The sequence below is a fragment of the Drosophila nasuta genome, chromosome 2L, assembly GCF_023558535.2.
Source record: "Drosophila nasuta strain 15112-1781.00 chromosome 2L, ASM2355853v1, whole genome shotgun sequence".
Lineage (NCBI taxonomy): Eukaryota > Metazoa > Arthropoda > Insecta > Diptera > Drosophilidae > Drosophila > Drosophila nasuta.
Window position 1 is genome coordinate 1,575,257 of NC_083455.1, and position 24,205 is coordinate 1,599,461.

The 24,205-nt window shown below is 35.7% G+C and overlaps 8 protein-coding genes and 1 pseudogene across 12 annotated transcripts in view; 5 read left to right on the forward strand and 4 right to left on the reverse strand.

The window, feature by feature from the left end:
• Positions 1-12,718, reverse strand: part of LOC132783728 (bone morphogenetic protein receptor type-1B) — a 54,900-nt gene extending 42,182 nt beyond the window's left edge. Inside the window, exon 1 of the mRNA XM_060789076.1 lies at positions 12,600-12,718. Within this exon, the coding sequence (XP_060645059.1) occupies positions 12,600-12,663 (64 nt within the window). The 5' untranslated portion in view covers positions 12,664-12,718. The remainder of the gene's footprint in view (positions 1-12,599) is intronic.
• On the forward strand, positions 3,706-5,726 carry LOC132798552 (probable cytochrome P450 4ac1). Its single transcript, XM_060810452.1, has 5 exons — positions 3,706-3,944; positions 4,012-4,215; positions 4,282-4,363; positions 4,420-4,520; positions 4,626-5,726. The coding sequence occupies exons 1-5, from the start codon at positions 3,743-3,745 to the stop codon at positions 5,567-5,569; spliced, it is 1,533 nt and encodes a 510-aa protein (XP_060666435.1). The 5' UTR covers positions 3,706-3,742; the 3' UTR covers positions 5,570-5,726.
• Positions 6,727-8,765, forward strand: LOC132798564 (probable cytochrome P450 4ac1). Its single transcript, XM_060810472.1, has 5 exons — positions 6,727-6,991; positions 7,062-7,265; positions 7,332-7,413; positions 7,470-7,570; positions 7,665-8,765. Exons 1-5 carry the CDS (start codon positions 6,790-6,792, stop codon positions 8,606-8,608), a joined length of 1,533 nt encoding a protein of 510 aa, XP_060666455.1. The 5' UTR covers positions 6,727-6,789; the 3' UTR covers positions 8,609-8,765.
• LOC132798577 (probable cytochrome P450 4ac1) lies at positions 9,773-11,827 on the forward strand (annotated as a pseudogene).
• A 460-nt stretch (positions 12,719-13,178) lies between the features above and the next one.
• On the reverse strand, positions 13,179-13,927 carry LOC132785829 (nematocyst expressed protein 4-like). Its single transcript, XM_060792120.1, has one exon. It carries the CDS (start codon positions 13,845-13,847, stop codon positions 13,281-13,283), a length of 567 nt encoding a protein of 188 aa, XP_060648103.1. The 5' UTR covers positions 13,848-13,927; the 3' UTR covers positions 13,179-13,280.
• Positions 13,928-14,071: 144 nt separating this feature from the next.
• Positions 14,072-16,937, reverse strand: LOC132785836 (uncharacterized). Of its 3 annotated transcripts, none has more exons than XM_060792132.1 (4): positions 16,916-16,937; positions 16,055-16,259; positions 15,867-15,990; positions 14,072-14,343 (listed from the first exon to the last, which is right to left on the reverse strand). In XM_060792132.1, the coding sequence occupies exons 1-4, from the start codon at positions 16,920-16,922 to the stop codon at positions 14,257-14,259; spliced, it is 423 nt and encodes a 140-aa protein (XP_060648115.1). In that variant the 5' UTR covers positions 16,923-16,937; the 3' UTR covers positions 14,072-14,256. The 3 variants fall into 3 exon arrangements, with proteins under 3 accessions (XP_060648115.1, XP_060648127.1, XP_060648119.1); XM_060792144.1 differs by having other exon boundaries at positions 14,072-15,151; XM_060792136.1 differs by lacking the exon at positions 16,916-16,937 and adding an exon at positions 16,797-16,909.
• A 467-nt stretch (positions 16,938-17,404) lies between these two features.
• LOC132785800 (probable transcriptional regulatory protein Nwi_2729) lies at positions 17,405-19,176 on the forward strand. 2 transcript variants are annotated; one of them, XM_060792080.1, is made up of 4 exons: positions 17,432-18,492; positions 18,569-18,734; positions 18,800-18,895; positions 18,953-19,176. In XM_060792080.1, exons 1-4 carry the CDS (start codon positions 18,062-18,064, stop codon positions 19,055-19,057), a joined length of 798 nt encoding a protein of 265 aa, XP_060648063.1. In that variant the 5' UTR covers positions 17,432-18,061; the 3' UTR covers positions 19,058-19,176. The 2 variants fall into 2 exon arrangements, with proteins under 2 accessions (XP_060648071.1, XP_060648063.1); XM_060792088.1 differs by lacking the exons at positions 18,800-18,895; positions 18,953-19,176 and having other exon boundaries at positions 17,405-18,492; positions 18,553-18,685.
• LOC132785789 (double-strand-break repair protein rad21 homolog) lies at positions 19,073-22,035 on the reverse strand. Its single transcript, XM_060792069.1, has 2 exons — positions 19,383-22,035; positions 19,073-19,310 (listed from the first exon to the last, which is right to left on the reverse strand). The coding sequence occupies exon 1, from the start codon at positions 21,944-21,946 to the stop codon at positions 19,763-19,765; it is 2,184 nt and encodes a 727-aa protein (XP_060648052.1). The 5' UTR covers positions 21,947-22,035; the 3' UTR covers positions 19,073-19,310; positions 19,383-19,762.
• A 227-nt stretch (positions 22,036-22,262) lies between these two features.
• On the forward strand, positions 22,263-24,032 carry LOC132785816 (MOB kinase activator-like 3). 2 transcript variants are annotated; one of them, XM_060792099.1, is made up of 6 exons: positions 22,263-22,410; positions 22,541-22,691; positions 22,768-22,891; positions 22,948-23,051; positions 23,560-23,675; positions 23,740-24,032. In XM_060792099.1, the coding sequence occupies exons 1-6, from the start codon at positions 22,363-22,365 to the stop codon at positions 23,857-23,859; spliced, it is 663 nt and encodes a 220-aa protein (XP_060648082.1). In that variant the 5' UTR covers positions 22,263-22,362; the 3' UTR covers positions 23,860-24,032. The 2 variants fall into 2 exon arrangements, with proteins under 2 accessions (XP_060648082.1, XP_060648091.1); XM_060792108.1 differs by having other exon boundaries at positions 22,265-22,404.
• Positions 24,033-24,205: the final 173 nt, after the last annotated feature.

Consider the following 24,205-nt stretch of genomic DNA (forward strand, 5'->3'; position numbering starts at 1 on the left):
CTTTGGCTGATAATCTGGTATACTTTGGACTATATTTTAAATGTAGTATTATGTCGATATTCGAATTATAACTATCGGTTTATTTTAGTACTTTTGATAAATTAATGTAATATACTTTTAGTATATGGATTTATTGGAATTGTGTAGCGGGTATCTCACAGTCGAGCACACTTTTAGCTTGTTTTTTTTTTTGGTTATCGTTGAGACTATTTCGTGGGAAAGTTGGTCAATCGCCATATTGATGGATTGTTTCTTAATCTGTCTACATTCAGAGTCACTAACTACCTTTAGAAAGTCTTGCCATATTTAGTTATCAGCGATTAAAGTTGTTGAGAAATGCCAGAAAACTTTGCTCCACTGAAACCTTACAGAAACAAAAAAAAAGAAAAAATAAATAAAAAAAAACTGTCGTGACTTTCAAAATACCACAAAAGGAAGCAGCAGCCGCAACTGATATGACAATATTTTAATTAAAAGTTTTTTTGTGGAGCGTAAGACACACGCCAACAAGAAACAGAACACGTCACAGATGAATCGGCAGCGGGAAGGCAACCGCAAAGGGTTGCTGAGGCAGAATGCCGTGCAACAAGTGTTAGCCTTGCAACATGGCGAGCTGGCAACACAACAAGCGTCGCTGTCTGCCGTCCTCGAAACTGCTGTTGGTGTCTCTCAACATCGACTCCAACAACGAGGTGTTAAAGTAAATATGCAAGAAAGGAGCTAACAAATTTTACATGCCGTGCCAATAATTGAAAAAAGCATGTTGCCCCACGACGTGGACGTATGTAGTTACAAGACTTTCTGCTTAGAAACGTTGTAAGTCTCATTTATTGTGAACTATTGCATATCATTTAACCAAAAAAAAAGGGTTACACTTCCTATTCTCGAATGCAAATAAGTTTTTTTTTAAATTTACATTCTGGCAATTAGTCCACATGGTTTTCATATTTGTTAGTTCTATTTTTTCGGAAAAATATCCATTCTCCAAGTTGAGAACTGTTTGCAAGAAAATTATTTGAATATATCTCCGTTTCCGCTGGCGTGAATGGCCTTTCGATTAACGTGAATGCAACGCAACTAAGTTCAAGGCAAGTTTTATCCGCCTAGCGGATGCTGGTAACACTGGCAATAACAATACTTAAGAGTCACACTGTTTGGTCACACTATGAGATACCCACTACAAATGACAAGTATTGGAATTAAAGAAAATATACACCTAACTGCACTAGCTTTAGTTTATAGTGAGCTAACAAGTTATAAATATTGAATTGTTCGGAATCTCCACTCATAATGTAAATAATAGTAATCCAACTAAGCCCAAAAATTGGAAATTCACAATTTTAGTAACCTCCAACCAAAAAACATTTATAACGTCTCTTATAACGTTGCCTACTTTCTATCTTCAACTATTCCAGGGTATGAATTCACAACAGACTCACGATGATATTAAATGGAGATGGTCGCTCGTTGCTGGCTACCTGCTGCATGTTGCATGTTGTTGGTTTGGTTTTGTTTTCCTCTCGTTGTTTTTGTGGCCAATGCCGCTGCAATTGCCACTGATCGCGTCGATTCAATTAGTAATTCTAAAAAGCGGCAAACGACGCCTTTTGCATCCTAATAAGCTGTTGCAGTTACTCGTGTTTGTTATTGCTGCCGCTGTTGATGCTACTCTTTCTTGGTCTCGAACTATTGTTGATGTTGCCATAACATTTGTTCAATAACAACACCAGTATTACCAGCGTCAGGCAATCGTTTCCAGGCCAAGCTTTTCCAATTGTCGGCGCTGCACTTTTCATGCCCAAATGCAGTTGTACTCGACTGTCTCAGTTGTTGCAGTTGCAATCACATTGCGGCGCATTGACTATTTTTGTCATTGTCGTCGCGTCGCCGTCGCTGTCGCTGTCGACGCTGACGCTGACGTCAACGCACTCGTCTGGCAGCATGCTTACTCGTTCAATTCTTTTCCACAGAAAATGTAATTACGTTCTGTGATTTCGAATACCCTGTACTTTGAATAGCGGGTATAATAGGGTCAATTTGACGAAATTATTCTTTTTTATACTTTCGATTTAGATGGACGAATTCCTTAATACCTTTCAAACTAATGGATACATTATATTTGAGGTGGTCTTGTACAGGATATTTGGCAGTTGTTCAATCATTGATATCGCACTCTTTGAGAGTTTTTTGCCGTCGTCGTGGATGCTTCTATTGCAGATGTTGCCATTTCTGGAGGCCCAACATTACAAACTTGGTTCAAATTAATTCTTCAAGCCAAATTGCACACTCGCAGTCAGCTAATCAAAGTTTAATCAATGCGGCATTTTGATGTGACATTGAATTGCATTCTGAATACCCTTGCCATAGGGCATACTAAATATCTTAAGAAATTCTTATTGCATGGAAGATAAACACTTTGAACATTATTATAAAACTGAAGAACCTTCGAAATTAGTTTTCTCACAGTAGCTAACTAAAACGTTTTTATATTTCGAAAAGCAAGTGTACAACACAAGCCATAAAAGTACCTTGGTCATGCTGGAAAGAGTATTAATTGTCAACTGCAGTCAGTGGATTTCTCTTCCGTTTAAAGCCAGTTTCCATAAGAAAAACGATGGGAAAATATTTGTTTGTTGCATTGAAGAAAGAGCGTATAAGTCGATCCAACGTCATTTTTATGGACACGCCATCGCATCCTACAGCATTATTTATTAGTCTTTTTTTAGAAGAATCGAAGATATTAAATTCAAGAGCTAAACAGCTTATACGTTAAAGTTTCTTTTACACTACTCGAAATCATGATAATTTAATTGAATGCAAAATTATTTTACTATAGTAGCATCATAAGCTTTAGCCAGAATTTTTACTTAATAAACATTTAAATCATTTAAAAAAAAGTATACTGATTGGAAAAAGGTCTACCTCTCTACAATGTAGAAACAAGTAAGAAAGCTACAGTCGAGTGTACTCGACTGTGAAATACCCGCTACCCATTTTGAATAAAAGCAATATATTTTGCGGTATTATTTTCTAAATATACCGAATATACTGCAAATATACTAAAATATACAAAATGGTATATGTGGTATATCAATATAGTACCGCACTCAAAATATACCATAGGCGGCACAATATACCAGATTTTCAGCCAAATAAACTAAGAAGTGGGCGTGTCAAAAATTTGAAACAAACTTGATCTGCGTGCAAGCATAAGAAATGCTATTGAAAAAAACATTAGAGCTCTATCTCTTATAGTCTCTGAGATCTAGGTGTTCATGCGGACAGACGGACAGATGGACAGACACACAGACACGCAGACGGACAGGCGGACATGTCTAGATCGTCTTGGTTGTTGACGCTGATCAAGAATATATATACTTTATAGGGTCGGAGATGCCTCCTTCTACCTGTTACATACATTTCCTGTCGGCACAAAATCATAATACCCTTCTACCCTATGGGTAGCGGGTATAAAAACTAGCAGAATAGAATAAATTAGATTTGCAATAGCACAAAGTAATATTTGTACAAGATTTAAATTGATCTGTTCAAGATCATCTATTATTAATAATAATTATTAATCAGATAATTACCCATGTCGCAGTGTAATATGTATATAATTAGTACATTTATAATATGTGTCATTCCGAGACAAAAATCTGTATTATCAGTGCCTCAGTTCTATGTTGATTTTGCCGTCGATTGCGGTGGTTGATCTACTCCGTGAAACCTAAATATTATCATGCTGACGATTCTATTTTTAAGTGCGATTTTACTCTTGTCAGTTTGGATCCTACTGAAAAAACTTAACAGCAGATACTTTATCCTGTCGTTGGCGAAACGTGTACAGACTGAAGATGGCAGTCCACTGGAAGAAAAAGTGTTTGTAGTGCCGGGCAAGACGAGATTCGGTAATAGTTTTGATATATTACAAGTGACGCCTTGTAAGTATTCAGCATATCATCTTCGTACCCCACGCAATTACTGATTAGCAAAATGAAATTTCTTCAGCGATGCTGTTTAACTTTATGCGAAACGCACACTCGAAGTCAAATGGAAAAAGTTACTTGTTGTATTACTTTTTTGGTGTCATGTACAATGTAGTCCGGGCTGAAGATGTTGATGAGATAGTGCAAAGTACAAAGTTAATAACCAAGAATGTAGTGTATGATCTAATAATGCCCTTTCTCGGAGAAGGATTGCTTATAAGCACTGGTAAGAAATTCCATACTCTAAAAAACGCGAAAATATAATATATATAAAGATTACATCACTTTTCAGATCAAACGTGGCACTTCAGAAGGAAACTATTGACACCTGCGTTTCATTTCAATGTTTTGCAAAACTTTTTAGATATTTTCAAGTAATTATACCTCGAAATAACATTCTGGGTTATTTTTAATATTACAATTGTTACAGAGAGGAGTCACAAAAACTGAGCAAAGTGCTGCAAAAACAAATGAATGTTGAACTGGAGCTAAAACAGATCATTCCAAAATTTATGCTTAACAATATTTGCGGTAAAGATTAAAAAAACTATTTCAATGAACAAATCTATTTATATATAATTCCTTATAATGGAAATCATTCTCTTTATTAACATTTTTGCTTATTTAATGCTCTAGAAACTGCTCTTGGTGTTAAGCTCGATGATGTGGTGGAAGGGGCACAATATCGAAAATCAATACATGCTATAGAGGAAGTTATAGTAGAACGCATTGGCAATCCACTTTTATATCTGGAACCATACTTTTATCTGTTTGGTAGTTATCGAAAGCACGTGACGAATCTTCAGATAGCACATGCCTTCTCTAGCCGGATCATCGAGCGAAAGAGAGAACAATTCAAGCAACAGCAGTCCAAATCGGTTGATGACTACGGAAGAAAAAAACGATATGCAATGTTGGACACACTTTTGGCAGCCGAGGACGATGGTCTTATCGATCACCAGGGCATCTGTGACGAAGTTAACACGTTCATGTTCGAAGGATACGACACTACATCCACCTGTCTCACATTCACACTTCTCATGTTGGCTCTACACGAAGATGTTCAGGAACGTTGTTTCGAGGAGCTGCAGCATTTTTCGAACGACGACAGCGATCTCACCGTGTTCGACTACAATAATTTGACTTACATGGAGTGTGTGATTAAGGAATCCTTGCGCCTCTTCCCATCAGTTCCTTTCTTTGGACGTATTTGCACAGAGGAATGTGTGGTAAATGGTCTGATTCTGCCAAAAGGCACGCAGATCAATATACATGCATTTGATATAATGCGAGACCCCCGACACTTTCCAAATCCCTCAGAATTTCAACCAGATCGTTTTTTACCTCATAGCACTCTAAATCGCCATCCCTTTGCCTTTATTCCATTTAGTGCTGGACAACGTAATTGCATTGGACAGAAGTTTGCCATTCTGGAGATAAAAGTGATGCTAGTCTCCGTATTGCGCAATTTTAAACTGTTGCCAGTAACTCGATTGGAGGATGTTATATTTGAGTATGGCCTTGTCCTGCGCACCCAAAATAGCGTAAAGCTAATGGTTACAAGTCGTCAGCAACAATAAAGTAGAACATTGTAAATTCACTTTTGATTTTCCTATATTTTTCTGTTTCAACCACGACTAAGAGTAAATCAATGTATATTTGCGCATTTTCAAAAAAGCAGTACATAAACAAAAATACATTTTTTTCATTTCAATAATAAAATAAAAAGAAAATAAATACTTTTTTAGTTGATGTTAATATCAGAATTAAAATTCGAATTGCAATTAAATTCATTTAAGATAAACTTAATTACATTTTTCCGATATTTTTAATGCATCTGGGACGACTTTACGATTTGTCTATCGCCATAGGGAATTGAATTTAATAAAATTTATAAAGAAATACATAATATTCGGAGGCAAAAAATAAATTTGGAGAATTTACTATTGTTTGTAAATACCAAGAATAAATATTTAGCATTGAAGTTTCCTTTACTCTACTCTAATCATGATAATAGTAGAGCATCCTAAGCATTTGATAGCATTTTTACTTAATAAGCATTTAAATAATTAAAAAAACAAGTAAGAAAGCTACAGTCGAGTGTGCTCAACTGTGAAATACCCGCTACCCATTTTGAAGATAAGCAAAATATTCCGGTATTACTTTCAAAATATACCGAAAATATAGGTTTTATTGTATACACCAAAATTCGTTCTAGCTTTAAAATTACGCTTGTTATTCGACTTTTTTTGCGGGGCGGAAGTGGGCGTAGCTAAAATTTGAAACAAACTTTATCTGCGTGCAAACATAACAAATGCTGTCGAAAAAAATCATAGCTCTATCTCTTATAGTCTCTGAAATCTAGGTGTTCATACGGACAGACGGACGGACCGACAGACGGACATGGCTAGATCGTCTCGGCTATTGATGCTGATCAAGAATTTACATACTTTATAGGGTCGGTATGTCTACCCTATGGGTAGCGGGTATAAAAATGGTACTGATTGGAAAAAGGTCTATCTGATGAACCCTCTACACTGCAAAAAATAAATAGCAAAATAGAAAAAAAAATAGATTTGCGATTGTACAACTTGATCTGTTCCAGATCATCTATCATTATTAATAATTATCAATCAGATAATTACCCATCGCTGTGTCGCAGTGTAATCGGTATATAATTAGTACATTTATAATATGTGTCATTTCGAGTCAAAAATCTGTATTATCACTGCCTCAGTTCAATGTTTATTTTGCCGTCGATTGCGGCGGTTGATCTACTCCGTGAAACCTAAATATTATCATGCTGACGATTCTATTTTTAAGTGCGATTCTACTCTTGTCAGTTTGGATCCTACTGAAAAAACTTAACAGCAGATACTTTATCCTGTCGTTGGCGAAACGTGTACAGACTGAAGATGCCAGTCCACTGGAAGAAAAAGTGTTTGTAGTGCCGGGCAAGACTAGATTCGGTAATAATCTTGATGTACTACAAATGACGCCTTGTAAGTATTCAGCATATAATCTACGTACCCCACTCAATTACTGATTAGTAAAATTAATTTTCTTCTTCAGCGATGCTGTTTAAATTTGTACGAAACGCACATTCGAAGTCAAATGGAAAAAGTTACTTGTTTTATTTCCTTTTTTGTGCCATGTACAATGCAGTGCGGGCTGAAGATGTTGAGGAGATAATGCAAAGTACAAAGTTAATAACCAAGAATGTAATCTATGATCTATTAAGGCCCTTTCTGGGCGAAGGATTGCTTATAAGCACTGGTAAGTAATTCCATACTCTAAAAAACACGAAAATATAATATATATAAAGATTACATCACTTTTCAGATCAAACGTGGCACTTCAGAAGGAAACTATTGACACCTGCGTTTCATTTCAATGTTTTGCAAAACTTTTTAGATATTTTCAAGTAATTATACCTCGATATAACATTCTGGCTTATTTTTAATATCACAATTGTTACAGAGAGGAGTCACAAAAGCTTAGCAAAGTGCTGCAAAAACAAATGAATGTTGAACTGGAGCTAAAACAGATCCTTCCACAATTTACGCTCAACAATATTTGCGGTAAAGATTAGAAAGAATATCACAATGAATTCTATAATTCCTCATAATGGAAATCATTCTCTTTATTAACATTTTTGCTTATTTAATGCTCTAGAAACTGCTCTTGGCGTTAAGCTCGATGATATGGTGGAAGGGGCACAGTATCGAAAATCAATACATGCTATAGAGGAAGTTATAGTAGAACGAATTTGCAATCCGCTTTTATATCTGAAACCATACTTTTATCTGTTTGGTAGTTATCGAAAGCACGTGACGAATCTTCAGATAGCACATGCCTTCTCTAGCCGGATCATCGAGCGAAAGAGAGAACAATTCAAGCAACAGCAGTCCAAATCGGTTGATGACTACGGAAGAAAAAAACGATATGCAATGTTGGACACACTTTTGGCAGCCGAGGACGATGGTCTTATCGATCACCAGGGCATCTGTGACGAAGTTAACACGTTCATGTTCGAAGGATACGACACTACATCCACCTGTCTCACATTCACACTTCTCATGTTGGCTCTACACGAAGATGTTCAGGAACGTTGTTTCGAGGAGCTGCAGCATTTTTCGAACGACGACAGCGATCTCACCGTGTTCGACTACAATAATTTGACTTACATGGAGTGTGTGATTAAGGAATCCTTGCGCCTCTTCCCATCAGTTCCTTTCTTTGGACGTATTTGCACAGAGGAATGTGTGGTAAATGGTCTGATTCTGCCAAAAGGCACGCAGATCAATATACATGCATTTGATATAATGCGAGACCCCCGACACTTTCCAAATCCCTCAGAATTTCAACCAGATCGTTTTTTACCTCATAGCACTCTAAATCGCCATCCCTTTGCCTTTATTCCATTTAGTGCTGGACAACGTAATTGCATTGGACAGAAGTTTGCCATTCTGGAGATAAAAGTGATGCTAGTCTCCGTATTGCGCAATTTTAAACTGTTGCCAGTAACTCGATTGGAGGATGTTATATTTGAGTATGGCCTTGTCCTGCGCACCCAAAATAGCGTAAAGCTAATGGTTACAAGTCGTCAGCAACAATAAAGTAGAACATTGTAAATTCACTTTTGATTTTCCTATATTTTTCTGTTTCAACCACGACTAAGAGTAAATCAATGTATATTTGCGCATTTTCAAAAAAGCAGTACATAAACAAAAATACATTTTTTTCATTTCAATAATAAAATAAAAAGAAAATAAATACTTTTTTAGTTGATGTTAATATCAGAATTAAAATTCGAATTGCAATTAAATTCATTTAAGATAAACTTAATTACATTTTTCCGATATTTTTAATGCATCTGGGACGACTTTACGATTTGTCTATCGCCATAGGGAATTGAATTTAATAAAATTTATAAAGAAATACATAATATTCGGAGGCAAAAAAATAAATTTGGAGAATTTACTATTGTTTGTAAATACCAAGAATAAATATTTAGCATTGAAGTTTCCTTTACTCTACTCTAATCATGATAATAGTAGAGCATCCTAAGCATTTGATAGCATTTTTACTTAATAAGCATTTAAATAATTAAAAAAAAAAAACAAGTAAGAAAGCTACAGTCGAGTGTGCTCAACTGTGAAATACCCGCTACCCATTTTGAAGATAAGCAAAATATTCCGGTATTACTTTCAAAATATACCGAAAATATAGGTTTTATTGTATACACCAAAATTCGTTCTAGCTTTAAAATTACGCTTGTTATTCGACTTTTTTTGCGGGGCGGAAGTGGGCGTAGCTAAAATTTGAAACAAACTTTATCTGCGTGCAAACATAACAAATGCTGTCGAAAAAAAATCATAGCTCTATCTCTTATAGTCTCTGAAATCTAGGTGTTCATACGGACAGACGGACGGACCGACAGACGGACATGGCTAGATCGTCTCGGCTATTGATGCTGATCAAGAATTTACATACTTTATAGGGTCGGTATGTCTACCCTATGGGTAGCGGGTATAAAAATGGTACTGATTGGAAAAAGGTCTATCTGATGAACCCTCTACACTGCAAAAAATAAATAGCAAAATAGAAAAAAAAATAGATTTGCGATTGTACAACTTGATCTGTTCCAGATCATCTATCATTATTAATAATTATCAATCAGATAATTACCCATCGCTGTGTCGCAGTGTAATCGGTATATAATTAGTACATTTATAATATGTGTCATTTCGAGTCAAAAATCTGTATTATCACTGCCTCAGTTCAATGTTTATTTTGCCGTCGATTGCGGCGGTTGATCTACTCCGTGAAACCTAAATATTATCATGCTGACGATTCTATTTTTAAGTGCGATTCTACTCTTGTCAGTTTGGATCCTACTGAAAAAACTTAACAGCAGATACTTTATCCTGTCGTTGGCGAAACGTGTACAGACTGAAGATGCCAGTCCACTGGAAGAAAAAGTGTTTGTAGTGCCGGGCAAGACTAGATTCGGTAATAATCTTGATGTACTACAAATGACGCCTTGTAAGTATTCAGCATATAATCTACGTACCCCACTCAATTACTGATTAGTAAAATTAATTTTCTTCTTCAGCGATGCTGTTTAAATTTGTACGAAACGCACATTCGAAGTCAAATGGAAAAAGTTACTTGTTTTATTTCCTTTTTTGTGCCATGTACAATGCAGTGCGGGCTGAAGATGTTGAGGAGATAATGCAAAGTACAAAGTTAATAACCAAGAATGTAATCTATGATCTATTAAGGCCCTTTCTGGGCGAAGGATTGCTTATAAGCACTGGTAAGTAATTCCATACTCTAAAAAACACGAAAATATAATATATATAAAGATTACATCACTTTTCAGATCAAACGTGGCACTTCAGAAGGAAACTATTGACACCTGCGTTTCATTTCAATGTTTTGCAAAACTTTTTAGATATTTTCAAGTAATTATACCTCGATATAACATTCTGGCTTATTTTAATATCACAATTGTTACAGAGAGGAGTCACAAAAGCTTAGCAAAGTGCTGCAAAAACAAATGAATGTTGAACTGGAGCTAAAACAGATCCTTCCACAATTTACGCTCAACAATATTTGCGGTAAAGATTAGAAAGAATATCACAATGAATTCTATAATTCCTCATAATGGAAATCATTCTCTTTATTAACATTTTTGCTTATTTAATGCTCTAGAAACTGCTCTTGGCGTTAAGCTCGATGATATGGTGGAAGGGGCACAGTATCGAAAATCAATACATGCTATAGAGGAAGTTATAGTAGAACGAATTTGCAATCCGCTTTTATATCTGAAACCATACTTTTATCTGTTTGGTAGTTATCGAAAGCACGTGACGAATCTTCAGATAGCACATGCCTTCTCTAGCCGGATCATCGAGCGAAAGAGAGAACAATTCAAGCAACAGCAGTCCAAATCGGTTGATGACTACGGAAGAAAAAAACGATATGCAATGTTGGACACACTTTTGGCAGCCGAGGACGATGGTCTTATCGATCACCAGGGCATCTGTGACGAAGTTAACACGTTCATGTTCGAAGGATACGACACTACATCCACCTGTCTCACATTCACACTTCTCATGTTGGCTCTACACGAAGATGTTCAGGAACGTTGTTTCGAGGAGCTGCAGCATTTTCGAACGACGACAGCGATCTCACCGTGTTCGACTACAATAATTTGACTTACATGGAGTGTGTGATTAAGGAATCCTTGCGCCTCTTCCCATCAGTTCCTTTCTTTGGACGTATTTGCACAGAGGAATGTGTGGTAAATGGTCTGATTCTGCCAAAAGGCACGCAGATCAATATACATGCATTTGATATAATGCGAGACCCCCGACACTTTCCAAATCCCTCAGAATTTCAACCAGATCGTTTTTTACCTCATAGCACTCTAAATCGCCATCCCTTTGCCTTTATTCCATTTAGTGCTGGACAACGTAATTGCATTGGACAGAAGTTTGCCATTCTGGAGATAAAAGTGATGCTAGTCTCCGTATTGCGCAATTTTAAACTGTTGCCAGTAACTCGATTGGAGGACGTTATATTTGAGTATGGCATTGTCCTGCGCACCCAAAATAGCGTAAAGCTAATGGTTACAAGTCGTCAGCAACAACAAAGTAGAACATTGTAAATTCACTTTTGATTTTCCTATATTTTTCTGTTTCAACCACGACTAAGAGCAAATCAATGTATATTTGCGCATTTTCAAAATAGCAGTACATAAACAAAAATACATTTTTTTCATTTGAATAATAAAATAAAAAGAGAATACTTTTTTAGTTGATGTTAATATCAGAATTAAAATTCGAATTGAAATTAAATTAATTTAAGATAAATTTAAATACAATATTTTTAATGCATCTGGGACGACTTTACGATTTGTCTATTGCCATAGGGAATTGAATTTAATAAAATTTGTAACGAAATACATAGCATTTGGAAGCGAAAAATGAATTTGAAGAATTTACTGTTGTTTGTTGTTTGAATAAATATTTAGCCTAAAACTATGCAACATATTTGGTAAACGGTGATTGGCCACTGTAGATATATTAATGTAAGAACAACCAATAAAAAACATGTAAGACTTATAGTTAAATACAAAAATTTGGAACAAACTGCACATTGTAGTATAATGTAAACGTTAAAAACATTATTGTTTTGTTCCTAGTATTCTTATTAGAATGAATTGTAACCCTGTTGCTCTTGCCTAACAGGAATCATTTGGCACTCGTGGACAATGGCTGCCGTAAGACCAACAAGCCAAGCACTGTATTTGCTTGCACTCAACTGGTATGAATACATATTTATTTGTAAGTATGCGTGAATGTTGTTGTATTGCACTGTTTGTTAAGCAGCAAGACCACTTCTACAGCTTCGCATGTTATTGGCAAGCGTTCAGCACAAGTGCCTAATTCGATTATAAATTTTCATTTGCGCGTCGAATAACAAAACAACCGCGCGCACAATCACACATTCTCAAGCGCATATGTACATATGTACGCGTTTGCTACAAACACAACACCAAATCCAAGAGTTCTCACGAATTAAAAAAATTACACTCACCATTTGGTATTTGTGCGAAAAACACAAGGACACATAAAATCATTAACACACTTGTTTTGCACATTCTAACATTAATTTCAACAAAAACAATCCTTTTTTGTTTTCTGTTTGGAATACAATTAGAGATGGTAAAACACCGATATTATAGATACTTTAAAAGTATCGGTAATATTAATGTTTGGTAATTCACCATCGATGATTTAAAATACAGCTCTGCTCATTTATATTGCGTTTTTTTTTCGTTAAAATCTTGTGCTTTCAGTCAGATATGTCTGTTGCCTATTATCAAATGCACTATCCATGAGTATTTGAATAGTCTTATAACTTGTAACTTGGTAATAGCAACAATTAAATTATATAAATTTCCCAGGGCTGCATATATAATATGCCCGTCGGTCACACTGAATTAGACATAATTAATAAAATTAAGCAATTAGATTCGCTGCGTATTTTTCGATATATTATCGAAGTACACCCACAGTATAAATGTGACCACATAATAAGCGCGATACAGCGCCAATTTTTAAAATGCAAAATACGCTACAAGATTTAAGTACATATCGAAACGAATTGGAAATGTACCTATAAAAGAAATACTTATTTTTCAATTTATTTCTTTTAAAATAATTTTTTAAAGCATCGAAAATTTAAAATGAATTAACATTTTTTAAGCTTAACAATTTATAAAGCATTTGATTCCACATGATTATTAAAGTTTTCTTTGTATTCCTTATTGACTTTAAGTGAGTGATTGATAACACTAGAAGCTGGTGGCTGTTGCGGCACAGGATTAGGTCCAGGAGTAAGGCCAGGCCCCAGCGGCGATTGCTGCCCGGGATTATAAGCTGGAGCCTGTGGCAACGGAGCTTGTGGCTGACTAGGCGGATATCCAGGTGGAGGAGGAGGCACATATGGCTGTGGCTGTTGTTGGTATGCAGTGCCAATCTGATAATTGGGCTGCTGATTGTAAGATCCTTGGTTGTAGGGATACGGATACGGATATTGCGGATATTGTAGATATTGTGGATATTGGAAATATTGAGGATTTTGGGGATATGGATTTGGATAAACTGGCTTGTTATGCTTGTGTTTCTTGTGCTTATGCTTTCCGCCGTAGTAGCCGTCATATTCACGATTACTGCTTCCACTGTCACTATCGCTGTCGCTGTCACTATCACTACCACTGCTTGCCAGGACACATGCTGTGACCAGCAACAGAATGAAAAGCAGGAACAAGTTCTTGTTCATCGCGCCGAAGACAAATAAAATAGCAGTACTTGTATTAAGTCAATGAATTTTCAGACTGGACTAAACGTGCGGCAAGCGTCGAGATTAAGTAATGCGAGTGTCGCAATGGAAGTCGCAATATATTGTTTTTCATTGATAAGCAGCACAAATATGTGTACTTTACTATTTATATACACGACGAAAATACATATGTACATATGATCCCATCTTAGTCTCGCAGTACATTGTTTATATCACTTTATTCAAATTCCAAGAAATATACATAATTTATTTTAATTGTTTTAATTTTTTTAATGTGTTAGACAGATTCGGTATTGAAGTGAAATTCGGTATTACTTTGAGCTTATTGTTAGGAAATATTTTAGCTCTCATATAATGTATAAGTATTTAATGCTCGTCTATGTCGGGTTCAGTTGGTAAGCTTATCAAAATTCATGAATCGCTTAAGTCGTGCACCGTTGAACGGCTCTTCGCTGCCCGGAGGAAATTTGCGCATCTAAATCAAAGTATTTAAATGAAAATAGAAATAGATAGACAGATAATAAGTCACTTATGTAATGGAGAAGAGTAATAGGTGAAACACTACTTACTTACAATTTTCAAATAATAAAGTTCTTATTGAAAAATGAAAATTTGATAAAAAGAAATAAAGGAATATTTTTTTTTTTTTTAATTCTGGTATGAATATCCCAAAACCATAATCCCATGAATAAGATACATAGGTAATATGATATTAGTTTAAGCCAGTATCAGATTATCTTTGTATGCTATAAACATCTAGCTTCGAAAACATATTCTAGAAACCAGCGTTAAGTGCTAATGTTTACCTATAATAGAAGTTGATATGAATCTAATTAAAAATCAATTTTGTATATCACTTTCGACAAAATATCTTTAAATCGATAGTGATTTAGCTTCATTTTTTAAATTGTACACAATCATATTTAATTACAAAATATGATCATTTCTATACATTTTGTTATAGTTTTTTTAGTTGTGTTGTGTATAATAAAAGTTTTTCTAAGTATAAGTAATAGGTACAGAATATATATGTATAAGTTATATATATAGGTATTGGAGTATATGTGTGTATGTATGTATATGGATAATTGTAAGTACAGCATGTATTGCGGTATTTAGTCGTGTGATCCAATTACTGAAAGCCGCCAGCGTATTGTGCGTATGATAATGTACAATACATAATTTAAGTATGATATGTTGTTGCTGTTTCAATTCAAGGTGTTAGGGTTTGTTGTATTGTTTTTGTGATTATTTTACTAGGGTTCGTCTTTGGCGAAACGTTTCTGCAATTAAATAAAACTCAATATTAGGCTACAATTTGTGTGGGATGTGATGTCTCTAAATTATTAATTAAATTATACATTTTATTTATTTTCTTTTTTATCTAATGGTGCCTCCAGAAACAATAAAGCAAAAGTGGGTTGTTTTGTAAAGTGCATTTATCATTTACTTACATTCATAGGCAAGGTTGTAACTCTATCATAAATTATTTATTATTGATTATAGCATTATTGAATACTGTATATTAAAAAGTTATTTTAGTTGAAGGCGACTATCATCCGTTATTTTTACAAATATTTGATAAAGGTCTTTTCCAAGCTCCAATTTCAAAGCAGTCGCAGAGAATATAATATAACCAATTTATTTCAAAATGGAGTTCAGAATAGGTTTTAATGTGAATATTTTGGTAAGGCGGTAATGTTAGTTATTTATAAAAATATAGTGGTACTAACAATATTTTGATGAGAAAACTTAAATCATCAGATAAACTCAAAATAATTGTGTTTATTGGCCATATGATTTATTCGAATACCAATCTGACGGTCACAGCACAAGTCTATGACATATAACCCAAAATAGTTAAAATAACTTAGTAACTTAGAATTTGTTTTTTATTTTTTTTTACTTTTTAACAACTTTTTATCCGACCGTAAAAAAACTTCTCATTTTCCTAAATTAAATTTAACAAACCCTTTCACTTATTATGTTTCAACTTACCATAATTCTATATTTTTCCTTGCATGCATAATCTGACTCGTCAATATCCATATAACAGTCCGATTTATATTCTGGAGGTAAAGGATTTCCTTCGTATTCACACAATTTGTGCAGTGGCCGTGCTCTATAATATATTTTGCATTGAATTAAGTATTAAGAATTTCTAACAAAATGTATTGTGTGCTTACGTGACAATGATTTTGTTCATTGAAGACGGTTTCTGCATCGGACAATAAAATACATCAGGTGTCTTTTTATCGAATACTATTTTCCTCATCATATCCTTCTCTTTGAGTATAGCTTTATCACCAAATGTAGCCAAGCTGCTGCACAACAGTGTGGCAAATATAGCTATCGAAAATAGTGGAGTCTTCATAATGAAGTGATCGCAATCTGTAATAAGGTTGATTAAAACACTATATACTATTTATATGTAGATATATTAACATAAATATTTTGATTTTCGTTGGCACGATTTCTTTTCATTGTAATGGAATCCTGCAATAAATTTAACATTTAACTATACATTAGAGTTCATATTCCAATCATGTTATTGTGCAGATTTCTTCGGCCCGGTTTAAAACTAAAAAAAAAAAAAATAATCATGATCTCATCAGCAACAAGCTCAATCAGTTTTAGTCAATTCTCCCACACGAAAAGACAGGTGTCCACATCATAAGTAATTTCTTATTATGGGCAGCTTTTGCTTATTTTGCATTTGACGTGAAGATTCTCCTAAGATGACGCTAATTATTCAGTAAATTGTGTTTGTTACAAGGTTAAAGTAATGTCATAAAAGATAAACATGTAGCCTTGATTAGTTCAATGCCTTCAATGCATATTTTTCCATCTAAGTTCGTAAGTATGAACATCCACCATAAAACTTCTTCGAGTGGCGTTCACTTCTTTAAACATCAAAATTATAGATACCTTTGAATACTTGAAATTGAGCAAATAATTGTAACAAATTGTACGTATAAATAAAAATATTGCCAGGAAAAACGCACTTTTCTCAACTCAACTTTAATTTAAACTGTTGACCGTCTTACATGTCATGCTTGCGAATACAACCAAAAGCTGTGCATTGAAAAAGCTCTTAAGGCCTAAAGACAATGGCAATTTACATTTGTTGTTGTTTTTCAAAACCGGTTTCTTGGCCAGTCAATAGAAACAAATTCATTGTTGCACACAGATAAATCTTGGTTTGAAGCAAGTAGAAAGTTTTTGGTATATTCTTAATATTCTTAATATTGAAACAAATGATGACAATTATTATAATTATTATTAAAGACTAATATCCAAACATTAATTAAGATGTTTTTAAGATGTAAATTCAAATAAGTACAGATTTTTTATATCGGATTGTTATCGATATAATAAGTAATGTAGTATTTTTAAAATTTATATTTTGATTTGGGATTGCGGTCACTCTGTACTTTGTAGACAGACGCTCTTTAAAAAGGTAAGCATTGTTGACGATAAGCATAGAAAAGGTTTGCCCCGCTTGTGCCATTGCCTCAGTTTCCTTCATCGGCTTCAACGATTCTCAGCAGTCAGAGCAGAAACTTGGTTTGGCGGAAATGCTATACGATAAACACAAATGCTTCTCAAAATTCTAAAAACTTTCAGCGCAGATGGGAGCAAAGCAAACAATTCTTTTGCCAATTCTTTTTAATGTGAATCTGGTCATTTACAAAATGTACTGCAAAATCGACAATGCGAACATCTGTGCAAGCGAAGTCAAAGCTCCAAGTATTCAATTCGAAAAGTCCAAAGGCGTTCGCACAGAGCGGTTACTTCCAAACTATTTGCGAGTTCATATCGTGGGCGTCCATTCAAATATGCTCAGTACCCGAACTCGTCTTCATAATCACAGAGGATTTCATTCAGAAGAAATTATCCGAAGGAATTTCCCCGCATGGAAATGTATAATTTATGTTTTGATGAACAGCCCTACAAATGCGTCCATTGCCCAAGGAGTTTTGAATACGGAGCAGTCGTGTGAGTACTTACAATAGAACAGTCAAGCCATCCGCCAAACACCTGAATATTAAATAATAATTTTTAAGTCATTTGCATGGTGACAACCCTACAACATCGATACGCTTATTATCGATAGCTGCACACTACAATCGCATGCGGTTGCTTTTAGTAAAAATATACATAGTTATTTAATACAGTTTTGCGTACAAAAAATGTTTCGACGTTTATTCCTAATTGGCATTCAAAATGTTAAGATTCAATTTAACCAATGTGACATACGCGGCATGGCCGGCCATTCAAAATGGGCGAATATAAAACATATAAAGGCCCAAAAAGACGGACAGCGAGCAGCGTTGTTCACAAAGATCTCCAGGCAAATTCGTTTAGCAGTTCAAGAGGGCAAATCGGCGGATCCGGCTGTTAACTCTCTACTGCGGTCGGAAATAGATCATGCTCTAAAGAAAAACATGCCTATTGGAACCATACAAAACACGATCAAAAAGTGTCAGGGTAACAAGGCGCAGTTGAGGAAACATCGACTGGATATACGATTCAAGAGAAACGTATACTTAATATGCAGCATTTATACCGACAATATTGCCCAAGTTAAGATGGACTCAACGGCAATGATCAAGAAATCTGGGTAAGTTTAAATTCTTACGAAAGCAATACTACAAGAAACAACATTTAATCACACCCCAAGAACAAATTATTTTCAGCGGTGTTCTCGTTGATGTTGGTCATATGTTTGAAGATTTTGGGCTAATTGAGACAAGATATGATAGTTCAACTGCCGAAAACCTGGAGGAAAAGGCCACTGAGGACGCTATTCAATTTGGCGCAGAAGAAGTTGAAGTTGTTGATGCCAAGTCTGGATTAGTTAATGTAAGTACTTTAGATAACCGTTTAAAGAGTTTATGTATGAATGATTTCGTTTCTTCCAAATTCAGTTCATCTGTACTCCAGCTCATCTAACTGGACTCAGCAAAACGTTGTCTCAGAATGGTTATTCTATTGAAAATAGCGAACATATGTTTACACCAAATGTAACAGAGACCTTATCTTGTAGTATTTACAAATTACTTAAATTACTTTCGTTGTAGAACCTCATACAATTGGCAGTGGATGATCAAAAGGCGTATGATGTATTCCTGCAAAAGCTAAGAGATGTGCCGGGCATGGAGGATATATACGACAATGTGGAGTAATGATTGATGGCTAAATTCAAATACATTGTTGTTTATTGTACATTCATAATTGCTATAATTCAAATTACATGTGCTGAGAAGTGATGATGCCTGTATAATAAATTTTAAAACTATTTCAATTATGTGTTGTCGTGATCCTACTGCTAGTTGAACAAAATTTACTCTACAAAATCTTTGTCAAATGCTGTTAACAAGGCGGTAAAGTTGTAAATTGGTTACTAAAGTTGAAATTCTAATGCGTAGATCCAGCCATCTATAAAATAAATAATATATGATAAGAGTTTACTATTTAAAGAATGTTATTTAAAGTTTGTCTGCTACTTACAGTTAGTGGAATTCATCTTTAGTAGCCATTCATCGTCATTCTAATCCATCTAGGGAACTGGGTGTGTGTTCGACTTTTATATTTGGTCACAAAAATATAATTTTATCATTTAAAATTAGCAGACAATGTTATACATATAGAATCTAATTTACTGAATTTTTTTTGTTTCTCATAGCGTTTGCTTATGTCATTTCAACAGGATATTCAATAAATACAGAAATACTTTTAAATTATAGATAATTGCTTTAAAGAAACCATCAAAACATTCCCTCAATGACTTAATAAAAGAAATATACTAAGTAATTATAAAATATTATATAATTATTTGTTTGTAATTGTAACAATTGCTGCAATATGCAACCATGCAAACATGCCAGAGTTTACAATTTCGGATTGTCGAAGAGAGGACCTCGAGTAACCGTTATGTCAGCATAGGGCACCGACTGTGTAATGTGTAACGCCTTGAATTTCTTTAGGACAAGCAGCGAATAGAACTTTTGGGCGGCCTGTTTCCTTGAGTTCCGAACTGTTAACTGGGATAGACTCAGGTGATCGTTGTTGTTAAAATGTACTCTGACATCGAGGAAGAGTTGAGCAGCCCTCTTATTCAGCACTCGCTCCTCGAACTGTTCATCGGTTTCGTTTTCCATTTGCTCATCTGCCGGCGCATTTTGCAGTCCGACCGATGGTGGGAAATCATAATCATTCCAATCCGTCGATATTTCACATGTCTTATTGAAGTTATTCACGTCGCTGATAGGTCTTTCTTCGGTTTCGTTAAGTATCGAACTGACTTGATCGGGCGGCAGATTTGGTATGCAATCGATGTCACCTATTCCGCCATGGTGGGGTGTTAATTGTCCATGATCCAAGCCGGCGGGAGTCATATCGCCATGATGGAAATCATCACCCATATCATGATGACCATCGCGCGGCGTCAATGGTAGTTCATTAAGGTTAGAGAAGTTCTCCAGTTCATTGAGTGTTAACAGAGCCGGACTGCGCATATCATCGAAAATGGTAGCGTCATTCTGTGGCGCAATGCTGTCCTGTTCCTTCGCTCCAATGTCCAAAGAAACTGTTGACAAGGCCAGCGATTTCTCTTGCTCACGAATCAACTCAGGAGCGGCCAGGCTCTGTGTCAGTGTTGTGTCCGCTGCCAGCTCAGCAATGGGATTGGCTGAAGCATCATTCTTACGCTTACGTCCCTTCTTATTCACTATGATGAGTGAGCTCTCGCCTTCGTGAGCATACAGCTCCAGGGCCAGCACGTCCATGGGGGCAATGTTCGAGAAGTCCTCCAGGGGTGTCGAGTGCGACAACAATTGTCGGTTGTAGTTATTTAGCAGAACTCGGGCGGGAATGGTGCGGGATGGCAGAGCGAATAGCTTCTCCACACCGCCAGTCTCCTTCCAGTACATTAAACGCTTCGTTGGCGGTGCCAGATCCAATGTGGTGAGTATATCAGAAGTGTCCGCCAGTTGAGCCTTCATCTCCTCGCCCGAGATATTCTTAATTTCATCAATAATCAGTTTGCGCTTGCGCTTGGCCTTGGTGGTGCCTCTGTAAGTGGTAGCGTCGATCGGTGCGAGGGCAAATCCCTCGTCATCATTCTGCACCAACGTTAAATCGTTTAATGTGGTATCTGCTCCACAGGCATTGACATCCTCATTGAAACTGTGATCCTTTGCCTGATTGAAATTATCCTCTTTGTCGTCCACCACGGAGTTGGCCAACGAGGATGCGGGCGAGGGAGCATTATTAAAATTGTCGATACCATCGTCATCGTCCGAGTAGTCGGGTGGATTGTTCACTTCGTCCACATCCTTATTGATACTCGTTGCCGTTTGCGGTGGCTCTCCAAAAAGATCATCCTCAAACAATGCGGGCTGTCCAAAGGAATCTCCAAAGCCGTCGCCATCGAGCCGATCACTGGGCAACTCTGATTGCGTGAGTCTAATATTTGGGTCACCCGGCTCCACGTTGGCCAGGACATCGTCATCAAACAGCTGATCATTCATATTGGCCGACAAGGGGCCGCGCATCATTTCAGGCGTGTCCGCCTCAAAGCCAATATCACCAAACCCATCATCTTGCAGAGATAGCGATAGACTACCATAATCCTCGCGCATGGTTATCTCGTCTGCTCGGGATTGGTTTACAGAGAACTGCGCCTCGATATCAATGTCGTTTAACTCGGGCAGCGCAGTGTCAAAATCATGGAACACTTCGGGTAACGTGATGGCATTCACATTAGCCTCTCTGTGCCCTTCTGGTAGATCGACCATGCCGGGCCGAAAGGCCATTTTGATTTTAACAAATGCCTCATTGCAATCCGCTAATAGATATTTGGCTTTTCGCGAATATATTCGCACAACACCAAGGAGCAAATGTCCCGATGTGCGAAGCGCCAATTTCACTTTAGGCTGTAAAATGCCCTCGACAGATTTTTCTATGTTGGTTTCAAAGACATGAGCTTTTGTTATTTTCTTGTCCCAATGTGCGGCTAACCAAATTCTGGCTAGTGGCCCTTTTTTGGCCAGTATTATGTGTTCGTAGAACATTTTTGTTTTTTGTTAACACAATTCTTATTTTTCTTTAATACACAAACAAAACAGAGATGCACAAACTATTAAACAACATGGCGACATCGATGTTTGCATCATTTTTCGATAACATACTATCGATAAGAACGAGTTCAATTAAATAATACTTCACTCTATTAATGGCATAATTTGACTAAAACAATAATTTGAAATGAATAAATTGAATTTCAAACATGAATTTATGATAAATTCACACTTGGAAATGGTATGATTAATAAATTCATATGACTAACCGGTATGTTGCTGTCAGTATTTTAATCGGTATTTTTTAGTGTTACCCATTGGTCACACTGTTTTCATTATTATATGTTATGCTAAAGTAATTCAATAATTCCCAAACGAAAGTGTTTATTTCAATATAAGAACATATTACAATGGCCCTTAACGGGTTTCTTGACTTCTTTCAGAAGGGAAAGGTATGTGTATGTATTTGAAAAGCTAACAGTGGAGAGCCGGAAAGATTGTTTTTGTATCGACAAACATTGTTTTCGTTCTTATCACTGAGTATCAACGATTAAAGTAGATATATTTTTAAAATGCAATTCCATGCAGACATTCAGACCAAAGAAGGGTTTCACCGCTGGAACAATTCGGTATTCACTGCATAAACAAGCCCAGGCCAGTTTGCAATCTGGCATCAATCTCCGCCTAGCAGTGCGATTACCAGAAGGCGAGAATATGAACGATTGGTTAGCGGTGCACGGTTTGTATATATTTGCATATGTATATGTATATATATATTCCTTATTATTGTATATTATTTTTATTCTTATGTATAGTCGTGGACTTTTTTAACCGCATCAATCTGATTTATGGCACTGTATCCGAGTACTGCAATGAAACGACGTGTCCAACGATGAGTGGCGGTTCTCGGTATGAATATCTTTGGGCAGATGGAGATTTGTAAGGTCTTGACAGTGTTGATTTTGCTGTATTTATTAAATTCAATTCAATTTAAGGTACAAAAAACCTACTGCACTGCCTGCCCAAAAATATATTGAACTTTTAATGGATTGGATTGAGACGCAAATCAACAATGAATCTGTATTTCCTGTATCCACTGGTAAGGCAAATGTCAACACTCAAGACTATTATACCTAAACTATTCAGGGAATTACTCCCATTTATTATGGAATTTCTAATTACGCGAAAGGAATATACAAAGTACTGTAGACTATTAAGCTTCTAAAAGGATATGGCCCTTTATAATATCGAATTCTTTGTAGACCTCTTACCTTTTGATAGATGGCTTTAAAAGGTGCCGTTACGTGAAAATGTTTGTAAACCCCAAAAGTAGGCATCCCAGACCTTATAAAATCATTATTAGCATAAAAAATTGCCAAGTTGAGTTACCCATGAAATTGCGAGAGACTAAGAACAGTACACATCACATTTGCTATACAAGATTCATAACGATTTTGAATTTTACGTCTTGTTTGTTCAAGCCTTAAGATAATTAAAAATGTATAAAATCATATAAGTGAATTGAACTTTCAGACTATACGTATTTTTATGTATCTAAAATAATGCAATTTCATTCCATGTTGACTATTCTTCAACTTGTACTTCAGATGTGCCATTCCCGAAAACATTTCTGTCGCTTAGTCGCAAGATTCTGACACGTTTGTTTCGTGTTTTTGTACATGTCTACATCCACCATTTTGATAGAATTGTCACTATTGGCGCGGTAAGTAAAAAAAAAAAAAACAAAAAGTACATAAAATTGAAAATAAAGATTAATTTCATTACAGGAAGCACACGTAAATGCTTGCTATAAGCATTTTTATTACTTTGTGCAAGAATTTGAACTGATATCCGGAAAGGAATTGGAACCTTTGCACGAAATGACATCCAGAATCTGTAAAGATTAATATGTTTTGAGGACATTTTAATATCTCGAAATCTCCAAAGTCATAATTGTAGGATGCTTTTAATAAATAATAAATAGCATATGTATATGTATATGAATGTATGTTAGTTCTAAGACTGTGATGTCCAAACGTACACCATTAAACAGAAACACTAATCAGTTTTAAAAAGTTTATGTGTTCATAGATTCATTTTAGATTTGTAAATTACTTATGTATGAATATGTTTTGGTAGAAGAATTTCAAAAATGTACGATTTCTAACGTGTTCTAATTAGAGGCATTTGGTTTATTTTTGTTTTTTTGTTTGACAGGCAAAATAGTTACATTGCAGAACCGGAAATGCATGT